The sequence below is a fragment of the Salvelinus fontinalis genome, chromosome 4, assembly GCF_029448725.1.
Source record: "Salvelinus fontinalis isolate EN_2023a chromosome 4, ASM2944872v1, whole genome shotgun sequence".
In the NCBI taxonomy this organism is placed as follows: Eukaryota; Metazoa; Chordata; class Actinopteri; order Salmoniformes; family Salmonidae; genus Salvelinus; species Salvelinus fontinalis.
In genome coordinates, this window is record NC_074668.1 from 75,710,962 (window position 1) to 75,732,312 (window position 21,351).

At 42.5% G+C, this 21,351-nt stretch overlaps 1 protein-coding gene across 4 annotated transcripts in view; it reads left to right on the plus strand.

The window, feature by feature from the left end:
• The window catches only part of LOC129854408 (tubby protein-like), a 114,080-nt gene that overhangs the window by 70,051 nt on the left and 22,678 nt on the right, over positions 1 to 21,351 (plus strand). For all 4 annotated transcript variants that reach the window (XM_055921421.1, XM_055921419.1, XM_055921422.1 and 1 more), the window contains exons 2-3: positions 12,141 to 12,192; positions 20,772 to 20,934. In XM_055921421.1, coding sequence (XP_055777396.1) covers positions 12,141 to 12,192; positions 20,772 to 20,934 — 215 coding nt within the window. The remainder of the gene's footprint in view (positions 1 to 12,140; positions 12,193 to 20,771; positions 20,935 to 21,351) is intronic.

Sequence of the window (21,351 nt, forward strand, 5' to 3'; positions counted from 1 at the left end):
ATACTCTGGTCGCCATATTGGGCTGCTGTAGCTACCTATACCTGCCAAAAGTTGTTAGCTAGTAGCTTTGACTGCATGCTGACAGTTAGACTTGCTCTGGAACTTTGGCAACTACTAAGTATTTTTAAACCGACTGCTTTGGGCTGGATGTGCCAATGTGCATAGCAAACGGAGCAACTTTGTTAAGGCAAGCCTAAATTATACTGAGTGTATGTAACAGTATAACTTTAGTACGTCCCCTCGCTCCGACCTCGGGCGCGAACCAGGGACCCTCTGCACACATCAACAACGGTCGCCCACGAAGCATCGTTACCCATCGCTTCACAAAGGCCACGGCTTTTGCAGAGCAAGGGGCAACACTACTTGTAGGTTTCAGAGCAAGTGACGTAACTGATTGAAACGCTAGTAGCGCGTACCCGCTACCTAGCTAGCCATTTCACATCCGTTACATGTACAAAACATTAAAAACACCTGCTCTTTCCATGACATAGACTGATCAGGTGAATCTAGGGGAAAGCCATGATCCCGTATTGATGTCACTTGTTAAATCCACTTCAATCAGTTTAGATGAAGGGAAGGAGGCAGGTTAAAGAAGGATTTTTAAGCCCTTAGAAAATTGAAACATGGATTGTGTATGTGTGTCATTCAGAGGGTGAAGGGGCAAGACAAAATATGAAAGTGCCTTTGAATGGGGTATGGTAGTAGGTGCCAGGTGCACCGGTATGAGATATTTGAGTGCTTTGTAAAAGTATTCACCCCCTTGACGTTTTTCCTATTTTGTTGCGTTACAACTTGTAATTTAAATAGATTTTTATTTGGATTTCATGTAATGGACATACACAAAATAGTCCAAATTGGTGAAGTGAAATGAAAAAAATTACTTGTTTCAAAAAATACAAAAAAAACAAACATTGCAAGTCCACCTGTGTGCAATCTAAGTGTCACATTATCTGTCACATGATCTCAGTGTATATATACACACTTATTCTGAAAGGCCCCAGAGTCTGCAACACCATTAAGCAAGGGGCACAACCAAGCAAGCGGCACTATGAAGACCAATGAGCTCTCCAAACAGGTCAGGGACAAAGTTGTGTAGAAGTACAGATCAGGGTTGGGTTATAAAAAAATATCAGAAACTTTCCACGGAGCACCACCATTGTTAAAAAATGGAAAGAATATGGCACCACAACAAACCTGCCAAGAGAGGGCTGCCCACCAAAACTCACGGACCAGGCAAGGAGGGCATTAATCAGAGGCAACAAAGAGACCAAGATAACCCTGAAGGAGCTGCAAAGCTCCACAGCGGATATTGGAGTATCTGTCCATAGGACCACTTTAAGCCGTGCACTCCACAGAGCTGAGCTTTACAGAAGAGTGGCCAGAAAAAAGCCATTACTTAAAGGAAAAAATAAGGAAACAAGTTTGGTGTTCGCCAAAATGTGGGAGACTCCCTAAACAAATGGAAGAAGGTACTTTTTAGCCATCAAGGAAAACGCTACGTCTGGCACAAACCCAACACTTCTCATCACCCCGAGAACACTATCCCCACAGTGAAGCATGGTGGTGGCAGCATCATGCTGTGGGGATATTTTTCATTGGCAGGGACTGGGAAACTGGTCAAACTTGAAGGAATGATGGATGGCGCTAAATACAGAGAAATTCTTGAAGGAAACCTGTTTCAGTCTTCCAGAGATTTGCGACTAGCACGGAGGTTCACCTTCCAGCATGACAATGACCCTAAACATACTGCTAAAGCAGCACTCGAGTTGTTTAAGGGGAAACATTTAATTGTCTTGGAATGGCCTAGTCAAAGCCCAGACCTCAATCCAATTGAGAATATGTGGTATGACTTAAAGATTGCTGTATACCAGCAGTGGTAGGCATGTTGTGTAAATCAAATAATACCAACCCCCCCAAAATCTATTTTAATTTCAGGTAGTAAGGCAACAAAATAGGAAAAATGCCAATGGGGGTGAATACTTTCACATGGCACTATGTACATGAAGGCAGGGTAAAGTGACTAGACATCAGGATAGATAATAAGAGTACAATAAAGAACAGTTTAGCAGCAGCAAATGATGAGTCTAAATATAGAGTGTGTTTGAATCAGTGGAGGCTGCTGAGGGGGGGGTGGCTCTCCTACCGTAATGGAGTGCATGGAATGGTATTAAACAAATGGTTTTCGATTCACTACATTACACCCCATTCCTGCCATTATTATGAGCCGTCCTTCCCTCAGCAGCCTCCACTGGTATGTACGTATGTATGTACAGGTGAAGTCGGAAGTTTATATACACCTTAGCCAAATACATTTAAACTCAGTTTTTCACAATTCCTGACATTTAATCCTAGTAAAGGTTCCCTGTCTTAGGTCAGTTAGGATCACCACTTTATTTTAAGAATGTGAAATGTCAGTATAATAGTAGAGAGAATGATTTATTTCAGCTTTTATTTCTTTCATCACATTCCCAGTGGGTCAGACGTTTACATACACTCAATTAGTATTTGGTAGCAATGCCTCAAACAATTTAAACGTTTTGGGTAGCCTTCCACAAGCTTCCCACAATAAGTAGGGTTAATTTTGGCTTATTCTCTCTGACAGAGCTGGTGTAACCGAGTCAGGTTTGTAGGCCTCCTTGCACGCACACGCGTTTTCAGTTCTGCCCACGCATTTTTTATAGAATTGAGGTCAGGGTTTTGTGATGGCCACTCCAACACCTTAACTTTGTTGTCCTTAAGCCATTTTGCCACAACGTTGGAAGTATGCTTGGAGTCATTTTCCATTTGCAAGACCCATTTATGACCAAGCTTTAACTACCTAACTGATGTCTTGAGATGTTGCTTCAATATATCCACCTAATTTTCCATCCTCATGATTCCATCTACTTTGTGAAGTGCACCAGTCCCTCCTGCAGCAAAGCATCCCCACAACATGATGCTGCCACCACCGTGCTTCACGGTTGGGATGGTGTTCTTCGGCTTGCAAGTCTCCCCCTTTTTCCTCCAAAGATAACGATGGTCATTATGGCCAAACGGTTCTATTTTTGTTTCATCAGACCAGAGGAAATTTCTCCAAAAAGTACGATCTTTGTCCCCATATGCAGTTGCAAACCGTAGTCTCGCTTTTTTATGGCAGTTTTGGAGCAGTGGCTTCTTCCTTGCTGAGCGGCCTTTCAGGTTATGTCGATATAGGACTCGTTTTTACTGTGGATATAGATACTTTTGTACCTGTTTCCTCCAGCATCTTCACAAGGTCCTTTGCTGTTGTTCTGGGATTGATTTGTACTTTTCGCACCAAAGTATGTTCATCTCTAGGAGACAGAACGCGTCTCCTTCCTGAGCGGTATGACGGCTGCGTGGTCCCGTGGTGTTTATACTTGCATACTATTGTTTGTACAGATGAACGTGGTACCTTCGGGCATTTGGACATTGCTCCCAAGGATGAACCAGACTTATGGAGGTCGACACTTTATTTTCTGAGGTCTTGTCTGACCTCTTTTGATTTTCCCATGATGTCAAGCAAAGAGGCACTGAGTTTGAAGGTAGGCCTTGAAATACTTCCACAGGTACACCTCCAATTGACTCAAATTATGTAAATTAGCCTAGCAGAGGCTTCTAAAGCCATGACATAATTTCCTGGAATTTTCCAAGCTGTTTAAAGGCACAGTCAACTTAGTGTATGTAAACTTCTGACCCACTGGAATTGTATTACAGTGAATTATAAGTGAAATAATCTGTCTGTAAACAATTGCTGGAAAAATGACTTGTGTCATTGCCAAAGTAGATGTCCTAACCAACTTGCTAAAACTATAGTTTGTTAAAACTTCTTTGGGATAGGGGGGCGCTGTTTTCACTTTGTAAAAAATCGTTCCCAAATTAAACTGCCTCGTACTCAATTCTTGCTCGTACAATATGCATATTATTATTACTATTGAATAGAAAACACTCAAGTTTCTAAAACCGTTTGAATTATATCTGTGAGTAAAACTGAACTCATTTTGCAGCAAACCTCCTATAAGGAAGTGAAAAATCTGAAATCGAGGCTCTGTTCCAGGGCCTTCCTATTCATTTGCTTGAAATCTATGGATATACATGCACTTCATACGCCTTCCACTAGATGTCAAGAGGCAGTGAGAGGTGGAATGGGGTGTCTAGCTTGATCTGAGGCTGAACAAGAGCTCTTGGAACGACATCACCACTTTTTCCTTTGTTCAGCAAGGCGCGGGAAGGAACCCTGGATTGCGTTCTGAAAAGCTTTCGTTATAGACGGCTAATATCTCCGGCTTTGATTTTATTTGATAAATGTGATAATATCATCGTAAAGTATGTTTTTTCAATATAGTTTTTATCAGATTATTGAAAGTTTATCGGGAGTTTTGGCTTTTTCCGTTCTCTGCGTTTGGTGATGATGGACAGCTTCGTGCCACTTGGCTAGCTTTGGTTGCTAATTCGACAAGAGAAAAGGACATTCTAAAACCAAACAACGATTGTTCTGGACAAAGGACCCCTTGTACAAGATTCTGATGGAAGCTCAGCAAAAGTAGGAACCATTTATGATGTTATTTCCTATTTCTGTTGAAAATGTTTAGTAATATTTTCCGCCCTGATTTTGGGCGCTGTCTCGCTATAACGTAAGCTGTATGTCGTACTAAAGTAATTTTTTAAAAATCTAACACAGCGGGTGCATTAATAACTAGTGTATCTTTCATTTGCTGTCCAACATGTATTTTTTAGTAAAGTTTATGATAAGTTATTTGGTCAGATTAGGTGAGTGTCAGAAATATATCCAGATATTCTGGGAAAAAGTTGCTACGTTTTCACAATGTATAACCACGGATTTCAGCTCTAAATACGCACATTTTCAAACAAACCATATATGTATTGTGTAATATGATGTTATAGGACTGTCATCTGATGAAGATTGTGAAGGTTAGTGAATAAATTTATATATTTTGCTGTTTTTTTCGCTATCGCTACATTTGCGTTGAATGAATGCGGTTGTGTGGTTGGCTATTGTAGTAAGCTAATATAATGCTATATTGTGTTTTCGCTGTAAAACACTTAAAAAATCTGAAATAATGGCTGGATTCACAAGATGTTTGTCTTTCATTTGCTGTACACCATGTATTTTTCATAAATGTTTTATGACGAGTATTTAGGTATTTTACGTTGGTCTCTGGAATTGTTCTAGCTGCTTCGGTGCAATTTGTGATTGTAGCTGCAATGTAAAACTATGATTTATACCTGAAATATGCACATTTTCCGAACAAAACATAGATTTATTGTATAACATGTTATAAGACTGTCATCTGATGAAGTTGTTTCTTGGTTAATGACTAATTCTATCTCTATTTGGTCGGTTTTGTGCAAGCTACCTGTGCTGTGAAAGAAATGTCTGTGCTTTTTTGTATTTGGTGGTGAGCTAACATAAATACACGTGGTGTTTTCGCTGTAAAACATTTAAAAAATCGGACATGTTGGCTGGATTCACAAGATGTTTATCTTTCATTTGCTGTATTGGACTTGTTAATGTGTGAAAGTAAAATATTTCAAAAAAATATTTTTAGAATTTCGCGTGCTGCCTTTTCAGTGGAATGTGGGGGGGGGGGGGGGTGTGTGTATGTAAACTTCCGACTTCAACTGTATGTATGTATGTATGTATGTATGTATGTATGTATGTATGTATGTGTGGGGGGCGCGCACGGCCAGTGCATATCCATTTTTTGGTAGCTGAAGGAATTAATAGGATTTCCTTACCCAAATATGAGTATTTGGTCATTTCTAAGGTCATAAAACCCCTTATGAATATGATTTAGTTTGTTTACCAAAGTAATTGATTACTTTCTGCAAGTTAGTCACCTCTGAAACAATTAAGTTAGCGACAACACTAGATACCCAGATCAGCTATCTAGCTCAAAAACTAGCTTGTCTAACGTTACATGGAAACTTCCAGAACCAAAAGAAAAGAAATGGAGAAATCATCAGATGGACAATTAACAGCAAACGATGGTATGGTTTCAGGTACTCCCCTTCAGAATGTAACTGTGGGGGAAAATACTGCTATGGGTGATGAACATTTGGTGAATGCAGACAACAATTGTCACAACTTGCTTCCAGTCCCCAGCTCAGGCCGTTACCTTACGACCCCGGCACTTCAGTCAAGCCCCAGTGGAAAAAGATGAGAGGCCAAGAGGGTATGTCACTTCTTGAGATGCAAAACAATATTCTAATCCTTTTGACAGCAAAGATAGATGAAAGGGAGAATATAATGAAAATTGAGGCCAAGAAAAAAATCTGACTTTATTGTTGGAGAAGTGAAAACCCTCAAGTGACATGAAGAAAGTGAATGTTATCTGCCAGGAAAATGAAAAGAAGGTGGCTGAACTCGATCAAAAGGTGAATGAGGCGGAGAGATACCAGCGCAGGTGGAACCTGAGGCTCCATGGAATTCCAGAGCAGGCGGATGAGAACATCAAATGCAGAGTTGTTGACATCTGTGGAGCTGTCATTCCCGAATCAAAAGCCAAACTTCAGTAAAATGTGGACATCGTTCATCGTTTGGGAAGACTCAAGGATCAAGACAAGAGACCAAGGACAACCATCATCCGGTTCACCAACAGATCTACACGGGATCATCTCTGGAGGCGAGCGAAGAATTGTGAGTTCCTCATCGAGCAAAAATTGAGGTTCACGGAGGATCTGACCTCAATGGACAAAGTGACACGAGAGAAACTGTGGCCGATGGTGGCTGCAGCTCGAAGGGCAGAGAGAACGTCATTTCAGAACATTTGAGAGAGATCCAGAGTCTAATTCGGACAGAACTGGTGGGCCTAAAAACTGCCTAATTTCCAGGTGAAAAGCAGCCTTTTATTATAAAAAATTTACACAAACACTTGAATGAGAAAAGGCTGACTAGGGAACTGGTAAACTAAAGACTAACTATGGGTGAGTAAGTGCTTATTGTAAAGTTTATGCAATGTCTCCCCCTTGTGGGAGTAAGAATACTTTGGTAACTTTGACGAGTATTTGTTTGTTTTTTGTTGGAGAGGTTAATAATGGGATGGAAATCCTTTTGAGTTACATGTCCTTAGGAAAAGCTTATATTAGCATAACAAGGTTGTTGGTTGAAGTTTGTCTATCTCTTTGTTCAAATAATGTTAGGGGTATTCGTAATTTACTCAAATGTACGGCTATTTTCCTCTATTGCAAACGGTTCTTTCTACAAGAGACTCATGCTTGTTCTTCCGATTTAGCTTTTTGGAAAAATCAATGGGGTAACAATATCTGGTTATCATATGGCAACAACCACTCTGTAGCTGAAGCAGTTTTAAGAGGTGCATCAGTAGTAAGACTCACCACTCTGGACAATGGTTAATTTTAACAGTGAATTTCAACAGTGAAATGTTTTTTATTAGGGAATATTTATGCATCCAACAACAAACAAAACAACAGCATATTATTTCAAGAATTTGAAGAGATTAATAAAGTTATAGGTGTATTTCAGGATATCAAAATTATCTTAGGTGGAGATAGTATTTCTGTATTTAGCCCTCACCCTCCGATCCAACAGGTCCCAGACGTGCTCAATGGGATTGAGATCCGGGCTCTTCACTTGCCATGGCAAAACACTGACATTCCTGTCTTGCAGGAAATCACGCACAGAACGAGCAGTATGGCTGGTGGCATTGTCATGCTGGAGGATAATGTCAGAATGAGCCTGCAGGAAGGGTACCACATGAGGGAGGAGGATGTCTTCCCTGTAACGCACAGCGTTGAGATTGCCTGCAATGACAACAAGCTCAGTCCGATGATGCTGTGACACACCGCCATAGACCATGACGGACCCTCCACCTCCAAATCGATCCCGCTCCAGAGTACAGGCCTCTGTGTAACGCTCATTCCATCGACGATAAACGCAAATCCGGCAGTCGCCCCTGGTGAGACAAAACCGCGACTCGTCAGTGAAGAGCCCTTTTTGCCAGTCCTGTCTGGTCCAGCGACGGTGGGTTTGTGCCCATAGGCGACGTTGTTGCCGGTGATGTCTGGTGAGGACCTGCCTTACAACAGGCCTACAAGCCCTCAGTCCAGCCTCTCTCAGCCAATTGCGGACAGTTTGAGCACTGATGGAGGGATTGTGCATTCCTGGTGTAACTCTGGCAGTTGTTGTTGCCATCCTGTACCTGTCCCACAGGTGTGATGTTCGGATGTACTGATCCTGTGCAGGTGTTGTTACACGTGGTCTGCCACTGCGAGGACGATCAGCTGAGTTTAGTAGGTGCCGCCACTACTCGTGAACTACTGGCTAAAAATATACTGGTGTACTGGAGAATTTCTGTAATTCAGAGCCATTCAGTGGCTAGCCACGTTATTAACATAATTTTATCAGGTTCCCATGAAGCAATTGTAACGACAATCTACCACAACATACCAGAGTTTCCTGGTTAGCAAAGGGGAGTAGTCTGTGTTTAATTTCATTGTGTATTAAAAACACAGTTTGAGATTATTGTTAGGGGATTTCACCAGTGGTTAGAAGGGGGAATTGGGCTTCCTTGGAAAATGTTGTCTGAGGTTGCAACAGTAACCAAGGGGGGCAGGGCTTAGCTAAGGGTCTGTTGTGGTCATTGGTGTGTGGTAGGATCTAATTGATGTTTCTTTGGTTTTGTCTTTCAATAATGATGACAGCCTCACTGTATCTCTTAGTGCTTTATAATAACTGTAGTAGTTATGACTGGTTATTCATGTGAAAATATTTTGGACCTGTCTTTATCGTGTACTTATTGACCCACTTTTTTTATATCCTTAAACTGAAGTACACATCCAATTCCAATGTTGTGTAGGTTACTGTATTATTGGTGAGTCGTAAAGTTTAACTGTAAAGTTTAGCTGTCTTCTGCTCATATGAAAGTCTATTTGGGGAATATATGGCACCGTTTTACTGTAATCCAATTACATGGGGATTTTCTCATGCAGAATCTGGTGTAGTAGAATCCATAAAAAGCTCTGCTCATTTCCCCCAAAGTGTATTTTCTCCACTACTACCACCTTGGGAAGCAGCAGCCATTGTTTTGCTCTGTGTGACCCCTGTATGTCTCTCCCCATACATTGGTAATGCATTCTGCTGATTATAGGCATTCTCGAGTCACAATCTGCCCCGAATTGTTAATAATGTCAGTGTTATTTATCAGTTAGCTTCCTTTTGGGTGAAATAAAGACTTATGTCTGCTCTCGATGGCATTACTATTGCTGCTGTTGCTACTGCTGCTGCTGTTTCCTCCAAGAGAAGCGCCATTGCCATGGTTGCATGGCTTCCTCTGCTCCTATTGGCTTCTCGTTGCTATAAGTTACGGAGCTGTCTTGACATGAATCTCATTGAGAGATTGCGTCAGGAGAGCTGGCCTCCTATAATGGAGCAATAAAGGTAGTGATAGATCTGTGTGTACGTACACGTACTCATGTTGCTGCTTCTAAGAATGCGCGCACACACAGACACACACACACCAACATTAAACACACACGCTTGAGTGTCCTGGATTTATATTTGGCAGGGTCTAGGGTTCTTAAACCCACTTATTAGAGGATGTATTCATCTGAGAGGAAGAGCAACCACAGGGATTGGTTCAATATGAGCCTACCAGGAACAGTAGTTCAAAATATCTGTTATCATTTCAGTCAATCTAGGGAACTAATAAGTTCCTTTCATTAAATCAAATCTCCTCATAGAAAATAAAAATTGAAAATTAAATTAAATTAGTTTTTGTATTTTAACTTTTTGCTGTATAGTTTCTTGTTAAGCGTGTTCATCGTTAAGTGCTCTATGACAAATTACTTTGTAAAGAGAACTCATCAAAAAATGTTTCTTATATATTTTCTATATTAAGATGAGATTACGATGATAAGAGTGATATAGCAATAGTTAGTGACATTAGTAATGTAGATAATAAAGGTGATATTGATGTTGTAGGCCTAGGTGTTAAAGGTAATAGACAGGATGACGTATTAGGTGACGCAGTGTCCTCTTCAATAACTGTCCTCAGGGACAAGAGCCCTTAAACAACACACTACACTGACATGCTCAGGCACTGCCACAGAGTCACATTGCTTACCTGTGGGAGGTTGATATGGGAGGGGAGCTGAGGGGTGAGAAGAGGGGAGGGGGGACAGGCAGAGAGCAGGTGTTCCTCTCAACTTGGAGGCCTGGCCAGCCCTTCATGGATGGTTTCTCAGAGCGATAAGCAGTTCCTCCCATCAGATGGAGCCTGCCTGGTGCCTTCCATGAAAAATGTATGTATGGGGCCTGGTGGCGAGACGAGGGGAGGTGACCCGGGGACTCTGCACCTCTGTGGCACCTCTGTGGCCTCTCATTAATCCCATGTGAGCCAGCTCTGAGCCAGCCCAGACTACCAGACTCACTCTGACTCCGGCAGGTCACAGCCAAACACACACAGCACTTCACACAGCACTGCCAGGGAGGGATGCCAGGCTACCGGTACTGTTCCTACTGTACACAGAAGCTAACAATTACATATCTACCTACTGTAAAAAGGGCCTAACACTTTAAAGTACACAATATTTAAATGTGGGCCACATACTGTATTGTGCATACTAAGAGACGTATACGCATACTGTACACACACAGGCTTCTTGAATATAGTGCAAGTGCTTGCACAACAATCATACATCACCAATTCCTATGAAAATGTTTGATATTTAAACCAAGGAAAAAAACGTTTTTAAAAAAAGCATAAATTGCATCAAGGACTTGGCAACAGAAATTGTGGAATTGGCATGATTTCAGAGAAATGCAATTGAAAACCTGTATCATATTGAGTGTATTAGACAAGAGTGTATCAGTGAACAATATGTCTCTGTTTTATTATGTAAAACGTAATGTAAGGCATTTGAGCTAATTGTTTTCTTTACGACGACAACCCTCATTGATTATTCATGTGATGCTGGTAGACAGCACAACATTCTAACTCTATTCTGTGGAGGGAACATCAAAATAGAATATCTGCTAAGACATCCCTCTGCACTGCAGGTAAAACACATAAAACACTCACTAGGAACTTCACCAGCGCTGTGTTCCCAATAGGGACAGCATTAATGCATGACTGTTGGGGGGTCAATGGGTACTGTTCAGACTACATTGTTATTGACATCAATGAGGGTGGGTGGGGGCAAGAAGAGTGGAGGTGTCTAATGCACATTCTAGCTTACCACTGATGCAGATCAATTAATATATCTTCTCTATTGTAATGCGGTAGTTGACCCTCATTTTAGCAGCTCTGTTTATGTCATTATCTACCTGTCTGAAACACATTCACACACTTGATTGCTGACTGTCGCTAGTGAGTGTTTTTCTGTGTGTGTTTCAGAAAGGGGTATGTGACACACACACACACACACTAACCACAAATACACATGTTATTGAACCTCCCTGGTTCTGCTCCATCTACCCCCCCCCCCCCCCCCCCCCCCCCCCAACACAGCTGAAGGAAGCACTGTTCCCCTTCCCCTGACCTTCAGCCTCTTATTGTCTTTAATTAAGAACCCTTTTGTTTAAATGGTCTGGGCAATGCCAAGCAGCACAGAGTGAATGGGCAATCAGGGAGTGTGTCATTGCTGATTTAGAGGTTGCGTGTGTTTGGGGGTGGGAGGGATGGGAACGATGGCGACTGGCTGAGACAGAGCGTTACCATTGCCTTTTAGTCCGATCACACAGGATAAAGACGTTAGTTTAATGTCCAATTGTGATTATGATTTGAATTTTCCCTAGTACTTCATATACATGCTGTTTTGACAGATTTCTGTATGATGTCATTCTACACGTTTTGTAATGTAATTGTAAGTTGTGTGTCGCTCCCTAGGCTACATGACATGTCACTCCCAATGACTACTGCGTCTCCTCCAGTGACAGACACTGCATTTTCAAGAGATCACCTGCTTCACAGGAAAGCTTCATGAGAGAGATTAATGTATCCCCTTTTCCCATAATTTCCAAGTGGTTCTCGCAGTTTAACAAACAGGAGAGGAAACTCATCTGGAGTGTGTGTCTGTTCTGTAGAATGTCAAAGAAATGGAAAGAGCCTTTGTTTTAACCATCTCTCTCTCTCTTTGTTTCTCTCTCTTGCTCTTTGCAGTACCTTGGACGATGAGGGCAGCAACCTCCGCCAACAGAAGCTAGACAGACAGGTAGGTCTCCCATGTCCCTGTACTGTAGCAGAGCAGCTCAGCCACTTACTGATATGAACCTCCTCTGTTGTTCCTTGGCTGGTAGAGGAGACTGTAGTGTGAGGAAAAGAGAGGAAGAATATACTCTACAGCAGGGTTGCACAATAATTGCTCAATTTTTGTGAACTAGAAAGTTCACACACCTGGTTTTCATGGTAGAAAATAATTCCATCTCTCTCTGATTATTCCTTTCCTTCCAGTTCTCTGCTGCCAATGACTGGAACGAATTGCAAAAATCACTGAAGCTGGAGTCTTATATCTCGCTCTCTAACTTTAAGCATCAGCTGTCAGAGCAGCTTACCGATCACTGTACCTGTACACAGCCAATCTGTAAATAGCACACCCAACTACCTCATCCCCATATTGTTACTTATCCTCTTGCTCTTTTGCACCCCAGTATCTCTACTTGCACATCATCATCTGCACATCTATCACTCCAGTGTTAATGCTAAATTGTAATTATTTCGCCTCCATGGCCTATTTATTGCCTTACCTCCCTACTCTTCTACATTTGCACACACAGTACATAGATTTTTCTATTGTATTATTGACTGTACGTTTGTTTATGTGTAACTCTGTGTTGTTGTTTTTGTCGCACTGCTTTGCTTTATCTTGGCCAGGTCGCAGTTGTAAATGAGAACTTGTTCTCAACTGGCCTACCTGGTTAAATAAATGTGAAATATATTTTTTTAAACATTAGGCAGGGATCAAAGCCAGCTAATCTGGCTAATTGTTTTTTAAGGAGATCAGTGTTATACTTAAGCAATAAGGCCAGAGGAGGTGTGGTTTACAGCTATTAGCTGTGGTATATTGGCCATATACTACAAACCCCCGAGGTGCCTTATTGCTATTATAAACTGGTTACCAACGTAATTAAAAAGTAAAAAAAAAAAAAAAAAATCATATCCGCGGTATAGGGTCTGATATACTACGGCTTTCAGCCAATCAGCATTCAGGGCTCAAACCACCCAGTTTATAATGTGTAATAATGCGCTATCAGAAGTGTATTATGCCAATCAGCCTTTGTCACTTCTGTGCTGTTTTGCTGTCCATGATACATGATAAAGATGTTTAGCAAAGTGATGTCTCAGACCTGACCAGTGTAGAAAACAGCAGTGACACACTCAAGAGACTCATTGATTAACATATTTTCATCAGCCCTGTGTAATTCCATCAAGATACTGGGTTACATCAGCAACCTCTCCCTGGGTTACATCAGCAACCTCTCCCTGGGTTACATCAGCAACCTCTCCCTGGGTTACATCAGCAACCTCTCCCTGGGTTACATCAGCAACCTCTCCCTGGGTTACATCAGTAACCTCTCCTTGGGTTACATCAGCAACCTCTCCCTGGGTTACATCAGCAACCTCTCCCTGGGTTACACCAGCAACCTCTCCCTGGGTTACATCAGCAACCTCTCCCTGGGTTACATCAGCAACCTCTCCCTGGGTTACATCAGCAACCTCTCCCTGGGTTACATCAGCAACCTCTCCCTGGGTTACATCAGCAACCTCTCCCTGGGTTACATCAGCAACCTCTCCCTGGGTTACATCAGCAACCTCTCCCTGGGTTACATCAGCAACCTCTCCCTGGGTTACATCAGCAACCTCTCCCTGGGTTACATCAGCAACCTCTCCCTGGGTTACATCAGCAACCTCTCCCTGGGTTACATCAGCAACCTCTCCCTACACGTTACATTTATTGCATTTCCTGAAATGTAGGTACAAATTGCAGGAGATTATTTTCCAAATGATGATCTGAGGCTAATCGTAGTGGATTAAAGGGATAGACAGAGGATTAGAGTTTACGGTACTACATTAACATAAACCAAATCAGCAGAGAGACTTGCAAGCATTTAAGATAACACTACTCCACACTGCTTACAAATCAATCTCCAATTCTTTCAGAGGATTAAAAGTCAGGAAATGGTTGGAGATGCTAATTGTTAAGTGATCTGATAAACATGGGAGTGGTTTTAATGAACATTGCAAAACTCTCTCACCTATATGATGTGCAAGTGATGTCATCCTACGTCATTCTTCCGGGTCCTATCCTATAATCCTTGAATGGGTTTGATGATTATGTCATCAAATTCGTGAAAACGACACATTTGTTGTTGTTTTGTACTCTACTCTAGCACTTTGGATTTGAAATGATACAATGACTATGAGGTTAAACTGCAGACTGTCAGCATTCATTTGAGGGTATGTTCATCCATATCATGTGCACCGTTTATAAATTACAGCACTTTTTGTACATTATTGGGACAAATTCACTTATGTGTATTAAAGTAGTAGAACGTTTAGTATTTGGTCCCATTTTCATAGCCCACAGTGACTACATCAAACTTGTGACGCTACAAATTTGTTGGATGCATTTGCTGTTTGTTTTGGTTTTGTTGCAGATTATTTTGTGCTCAATAGAAATTAATGGTAAATAATGTAATGTGTCATTTTGGAGTCACTTTTTTGTAAATAAGAATAGAATATGTTTCTAAACACTTCTACATTAATGTGGATGCTACCATGATTGTGGATAATCCTGAATGAATCGTGAATAATGATGAGTGAGGTAATTACTGATCAATCAATCAATTTTATTTTATATAGCCCTTCGTACATCAGATAATATCTCGAAGTGCTGTACAGAAACCCAGCCTAAAACCCCAAACAGCTAGAATGCAGGTGTAGAAGCACGGTGGCTAGGAAAAACTCCCTAGAAAGGCCAAAACCTAGGAAGAAACCTAGAGAGGAACCAGGCTATGAGGGGTGGCCAGTCCTCTTCTGGCTGTGCCGGGTGGAGATTATAACAGAACTATGCCAAGATGTTCAAAAATGTTCATAAGTGACAAGCATGGTCAAATAATAATCATGAATAATTTTCAGTTGGCTTTTCGCAAATTGATGCGCAAATTGTGCGTCTAACTTTCTCACTCATCATTATTCACGATTCATTCAGGTCTCAATACTTTGGGTCCCCTAAAATGGGGGGACTATGTACAAAAATGTATGTAATTTCTAAACGGTATGGATGACGGTATGGATGCAAATACCCTCAAATTAAAGCTGACAGTCTGCACTTTAACCTCATAGTCAATGTATCATTTCAAATCCAAAGTAATGGAGTACTGAGCCAAACAACAACAAAATTGTCACTACCAATGCTTTTGGAGCTCAATGTATATCAAGTTCTATTTCTGTTTGTGGATTAATTCACTTCTGCAAGAGGCCTTTTATGACGTTTTTGCGCTGAAGACCATTGTGCTACGTTTTTAACCATTGAACACTGTTCAAAAACAACTTCCTGGAAAACGACGCATCACTTTCATACCGTATTGTGCTTAGGGCTGGCATAATTACTGTAAAACTGTGTGACTGACAGTTATGGATGAAGACCACCATGAAAATAAAAAAAACTTAAAAAAAATGGTATTCTATTTTTTGGGGTGGAATGAACAGCTGACTGAAGACGGGACGGCCGGGCATTTGTAGCTTTGTAAGAACCATCCTGATCACTGCAGCGCTGCAGTGGCCTGCTGGTATTCACTCAGGGAGTTCCTGTTGGGTTCACACAGTGTGATTTTAGTGACAGAGGAGACAGTATTATAGTCTGAACCAGGGGTCTGGTGTGCTGCAGACGGTTCTGCTTGTCTGTGTATCTCTGTTGATTTTCTGCAGAATTGACCAGGTCCCTCTTGCAAAACCATTTGTCATGTTACAGTAATGGGACATACTGGTCAAATAGATTTTGGTTGCATTGGTTTGAGCCTTGAGTTTGAGGTTTTGGTTATGTGGTTGCCTTTACTGTGAGTCTATTATCCATGAAACGCCCATGGCTTGGTCACTCAATAGCTGAGGACAGAATTACCATTATTGCTCAGCTGCTTTGCATATGAAGACAGAAGGATCTGAGGCTAAGAGGGGATTTCCGCATAACACAATAATTTGGATATCCACTATAGCTTGTCCCTCATTTGGGTCCTAGCAAGCAGGCTAGGTAGTGCTAGGTATCAACAGCCAATCCAGTAGGGGCTGGAAGCTATAGTGAGCTTTGATTGGTTCATAGTGTTGCGATATCACAGAGTATTTGCATAAAGTTCAGCTTTCCCCAACTTTGGTCCCGCCCTGTTCATGCTCCCTCGCCCATGCTCGCATCGCCCAACGTTCCCCTCGTCCACTTCCCTTCCCTCCATTGAAAATGAATGGGGCTCTGTTGTTTCATCGGCCCTAATGTGTTATGTGGAAATGTATTGTAAGGTTGTTCAGCATGACATGTACAGTATGACCTCCATCATGTGTTCTTGCTATAGTACTTAAGGAGCCTGTGATTGCATCAATTTGGCAAACACTGAAGACTGAAGGAAAGCTCAAACCAACCGTCCATCTGCTGTAACCACATCACTTTTGCATTTTATTCTCAGAGTAGATCTGTTTTAAAGGAATTGTTTGTTAAAGAACATATTAAATGTACTGCTTTTCCACAAAAGACCGAGGAACATACAAAAACAAATCATAAAGATATTCTATGCAAAAGAAAGATAGACACTTTCCCTTTTTTTCTTCACCTAGTGTGGTGTCCCTGCTGAACAAGCCATTATTTGAATATCAAAGTAGGTATGGATATTCATACTGCATTACTGAGACAGGTACCCAAGCAACAGTGTTCCTTAAGCAGCATCCACATCCAGCTTCAATCCTGAAAAGTCTGTTCATCGAAATGTCAGGAGTTACTGTAGCAAGTTGCATAACCAGTCCTGATGCTGTAACCATTTTGTTTTAGGTCCAAAAGGTGGCACATGCAATGTTGGTTATTCACCTCACATGCTTTTCAAATTGTGAATTACATGGTAACCTCCTGGCTGTACATGCACTGTCAGGCATTGTGCATGAGAGAAGGACAACATCTTGTTAGTGGAGAGAGAGGAGGCAGAGTAGGAAAAAGAGAGGACTTATTAGTTGGTTATTTCACTGTACACTGACTGGTGGTGTTTTGGACAGCCATAGAGCTCCTCCGTGGTTCCTCCTGGTTAACTTAGTTCAGTCTTCCTCCTCCTCCACACTCACTGCTAGAGTGTGCTGAGATGTTGTGTTCTGGTCATGGCTGAAGTGATGGGCTAAATGACACAATCCCAATTCTCCACCCTTTTCCCAAAGTGTGCACTTGCACACTTCCTATCATGGAAACTCCCTCTAGCCAACGATAACACCAATCAAATACTTTTCGATTCATTATAGAAAGTGTGCAAGTGCCCACTTAGGGAAAGGGGTGGACAACTGGGACACAGCCATGGGTTTAGATTAAGGGCACGCTGTACTGGTACAGCAGACAACCGTACAGCAGAGTACAGTCTAGTGGTGTTCCTGCTTCATCTGGGATTCTCTCAATATTTGATGAGCTTCCAGCCTTGGGATCTCCCTCTGTTCGTTAGCTTACATAATCTCAGATGACTGCTGACTGCAGCAGGATGGAAGGGATACCCAAGCTGTAGTAATACTTAATGTAGATTTCCACATTGCCAGAGAGGGGGGATAGAGCTGAGGAGAAACGGATTGGGGCAGTGGTCCTGAAACATTAATTACAGAAGCAGAAGACATTCCATTTTTCTGGCTCTGAGGAGGTGTTCCTGAGATGGTGCTATGCGGAGGTTTGAAGCAACTCTTCTTGCTCAAGCTTTCTATATTTTTGAACTGAGGGTGTGGAGCTCTAACACTCTGTGCCCTCAAGAGAGCTGAATTTTACAGGAAGATAAAAAGTTTGTGACTGCTCAAAACTAGGATTATGACATAAATTGAATTGGCTCATGTGGGAAAAGGAAAGTAATTATTTTGTGTGAAAGTAGGATAATGAATCTGTGCAATGACACAGATTCTACTGAGCTACCGGATAAGGATAAAGGATTTGTGTGGGAAAAGAAGAGGTGTGATATGAATTTTTGGTTTGTATGTGTCAGTGTGTGAATGATGTTAGAGTTCATATACTGGTCACTTCTGCAGCTGAAGGTTCAGGCTTATCTTTGGTCAGTCATGTGATTAAAGGATTTTGTGTGTTTATCAAAATCCCATCAGGTAAACAAGATTATTAGGGAAATAATTTATTCTTACAAAGCATGTAAACGTTTAAATAGAACTGTTATAAGACACGTCTGTCAACTAGTCTGGTTCCTCTTCAGGAAATGGTCAAACAAAAAATGAAGGCAATCACCCACCTACAGGTGAACGAATTGAGGCAGACACAGTCAGGCCGAGGTCAAACTTATGTCCCAATGATCTTGTCTTTGATAGGGTGTTCTGTAGCTCATCGTATGAAGACAAGCAGAAATGTCATTTAAGTTGGACTGTGGTATGATTGCAGGCTGGGCAGATGCACATGTTTGTCCAGCAATCAATCTTTACTCTACTGTAGCCCAGGTGATTGGAGGGCCAGAGCACACAGACATATTTGTTCTCTCAAGGACACAGTCTTGTGTCTTGTTACAGTGAGGGTGCACTGTACATGTGTGTGTGTGTGTGTGTGTGTGTGTGTGTGTGTGTGTGTGTGTGTGTGTGTGTGTGTGTGTGTGTGTGTGTGTGTGTGTGTGTGTGTGTGTGTGTGGATGAGTTTAACTACACTTGTAGGGACCAGAAGTCCCCACAAGAATAGTAAACAAGCAACGATTTGACCATCTGGGGACATTTTGTTATTCCCCACAAGGTAAAAATCTATTTATAGGGGATTTAGGGTTAGGAGCTAGGGGTAGGCTTAGGGTTAAGGTTAGGGGTTAGGGAAAAATTTATTTTGAATGGGACGGAATTTTGTGTCCCCACAAGGTTAGTTGAAAAAAAGTGTGTGAAGGTAAAAAATTTGTGTTAGAAAATATCTATCCATGTTAATGTACACTGCAAAAAAAAAATAAAGGGAACACTTAAACAACACAATGTAACTCCAAGTCAATCACACTTCTGTGAAATCAAACTGTCCACTTAGGAAGCAACACTGATTGACAATACATTTCACATGCTGTTGTGCAAATGGAATAGACAAAAGGTGGAAATTATAGGCAATTAGCAAGACACCCCCCAAAACAGGAGTGATTCTGCAGGTGGTGACCACAGACCACTTCTCAGTTCCTATGCTTCCTGGCTGATGTTTTGGTCACTTTTGAATGCTGGCGGTGCTCTCACTAGTGGTAGCATGAGACGGAGTCTACAACCCACACAAGTGGCTCAGGTAGTGCAGTTCATCCAGGATGGCACATCAATGCGAACTGTGGCAAAAAGGTTTGCTGTGTCTGTCAGCGTAGTGTCCAGAGCATGCAGGCGCTACCAGGAGCCAGGCCAGTGCATCAGGAGACGTGGAGGAGGCCGTAGGAGGGCAACAACCCAGCAGCAGGACCGCTACCTCCGCCTTAGTGCAAGGAGGTGCACTGCCAGAGCCCTGCAAAATGACCTCCTGCAGGCCACAAATGTGCATGTGTCAGCATATGGTCTCACAAGGGGTCTGAGGATCTCATCTCGGTACCTAATGGCAGTCAGGCTACCTCTGGCGAGCACATGGAGGGCTGTGCGGCCCCACAAAGAAATGCCACCCCACACCATGACTGACCCATCGCCAAACCGGTCATGCTGGAGGATGTTGCAGGCAGCAGAACGTTCTCCACAGCGTCTCCAGACTCTGTCACGTCTGTCACATGTGCTCAGTGTGAACCTGCTTTCATCTGTGAAGAGCACAGGGCGCCAGTGGCGAATTTGCCAATCTTGGTGTTCTCTGGCAAATGCGAAACGTCCTGCACGGTGTTGGGCTGTAAGCACAACCCCCACCTGTGGACGTCGGGCCATCATACCACCCTCATGGAGTCTGTTTCTGACCGTTTGAGCAGACACATGCACATTTGTGGCCTACTGGAGGTCATTTTGCAGGGCTCTGGCAGTGCACCTCCTTGCACTAAGGCGGAGGTAGCGGTCCTGCTGCTGGGTTGTTGCCCTTCTACGGCCTCCTCCACGTCTCCTGATGTACTGGCCTGTCTCCTGGTAGCGCCTGCATGCTCTGGACACTACGCTGACAGACACAGCAAACCTTTTTGCCACAGTTCGCATTGATGTGCCATCCTGGATGAACTGCACTACCTGAGCCACTTGTGTGGGTTGTAGACTCCGTCTCATGCTACCACTAGAGTGAGAGCACCGCCAGCATTCAAAAGTGACCAAAACATCAGCCAGGAAGCATAGGAACTGAGAAGTGGTCTGTGGTCACCACCTGCAGAATCACTCCTGTTTTGGGGGGTGTCTTGCTAATTGCCTATAATTTCCACCTTTTGTCTATTCCATTTGCACAACAGCATGTGAAATGTATTGTCAATCAGTGTTGCTTCCTAAGTGGACAGTTTGATTTCACAGAAGTGTGATTGACTTGGAGTTACATTGTGTTGTTTAAGTGTTCCCTTTATTTTTTTGAGCAGTGTATTTTATATGACACAATATTAGAAGATATGTGTGTGTATGTGTCAATAATACCAAACTAATTGAACACCATTGAAGAATCTGTGTGGTGTGTGTGTGTTTCAGCGAGCTCTCCTAGAGCAGAAGCAGAAGAAGAAGCGGCAGGAGCCTCTGATGGTGCAGTCCAACGTGGACGGGCGGTCTCGCGCCCGCAGGACCAAGCAGTGTGAGGAGCAGGCTCCCCTGGTAGAGTCTTACCTCAGCAGCAACAGGAGCACCATATACCACGGTAAGAGAGACAGCCAGGATCCTTTCACCACCAGGACCCTATTACCAGGGATATGTCTCAAATGGCACCCTATTCCCTATATAGTCCACTACTTTTGGCTAGGCTCTGTATACTACTACTATTTATGCTCTGTCCAAAAATAGTGTACTAATATAGGGAATAGGATGCTATTTTGGAAACCCAGGACCCTATCAACAGCTGTTTACCATAGGAACCCGCTTCCTCTCATCTCTGAGGAAGCTGCTACATTGGTGCCGGGCAATTACAGAGATGTCCAGTAACGGTCTGGCGTGGGGCCCTTTCAAGGGCTATTCACAGCCATGACAGGATGGTATTGATCCAGGTTACTCACATAGAGTGCTTGCGAAAGATGGCAGATTGAATTACTGTATCCATGTTCTTGTCCTTATGCGCCGC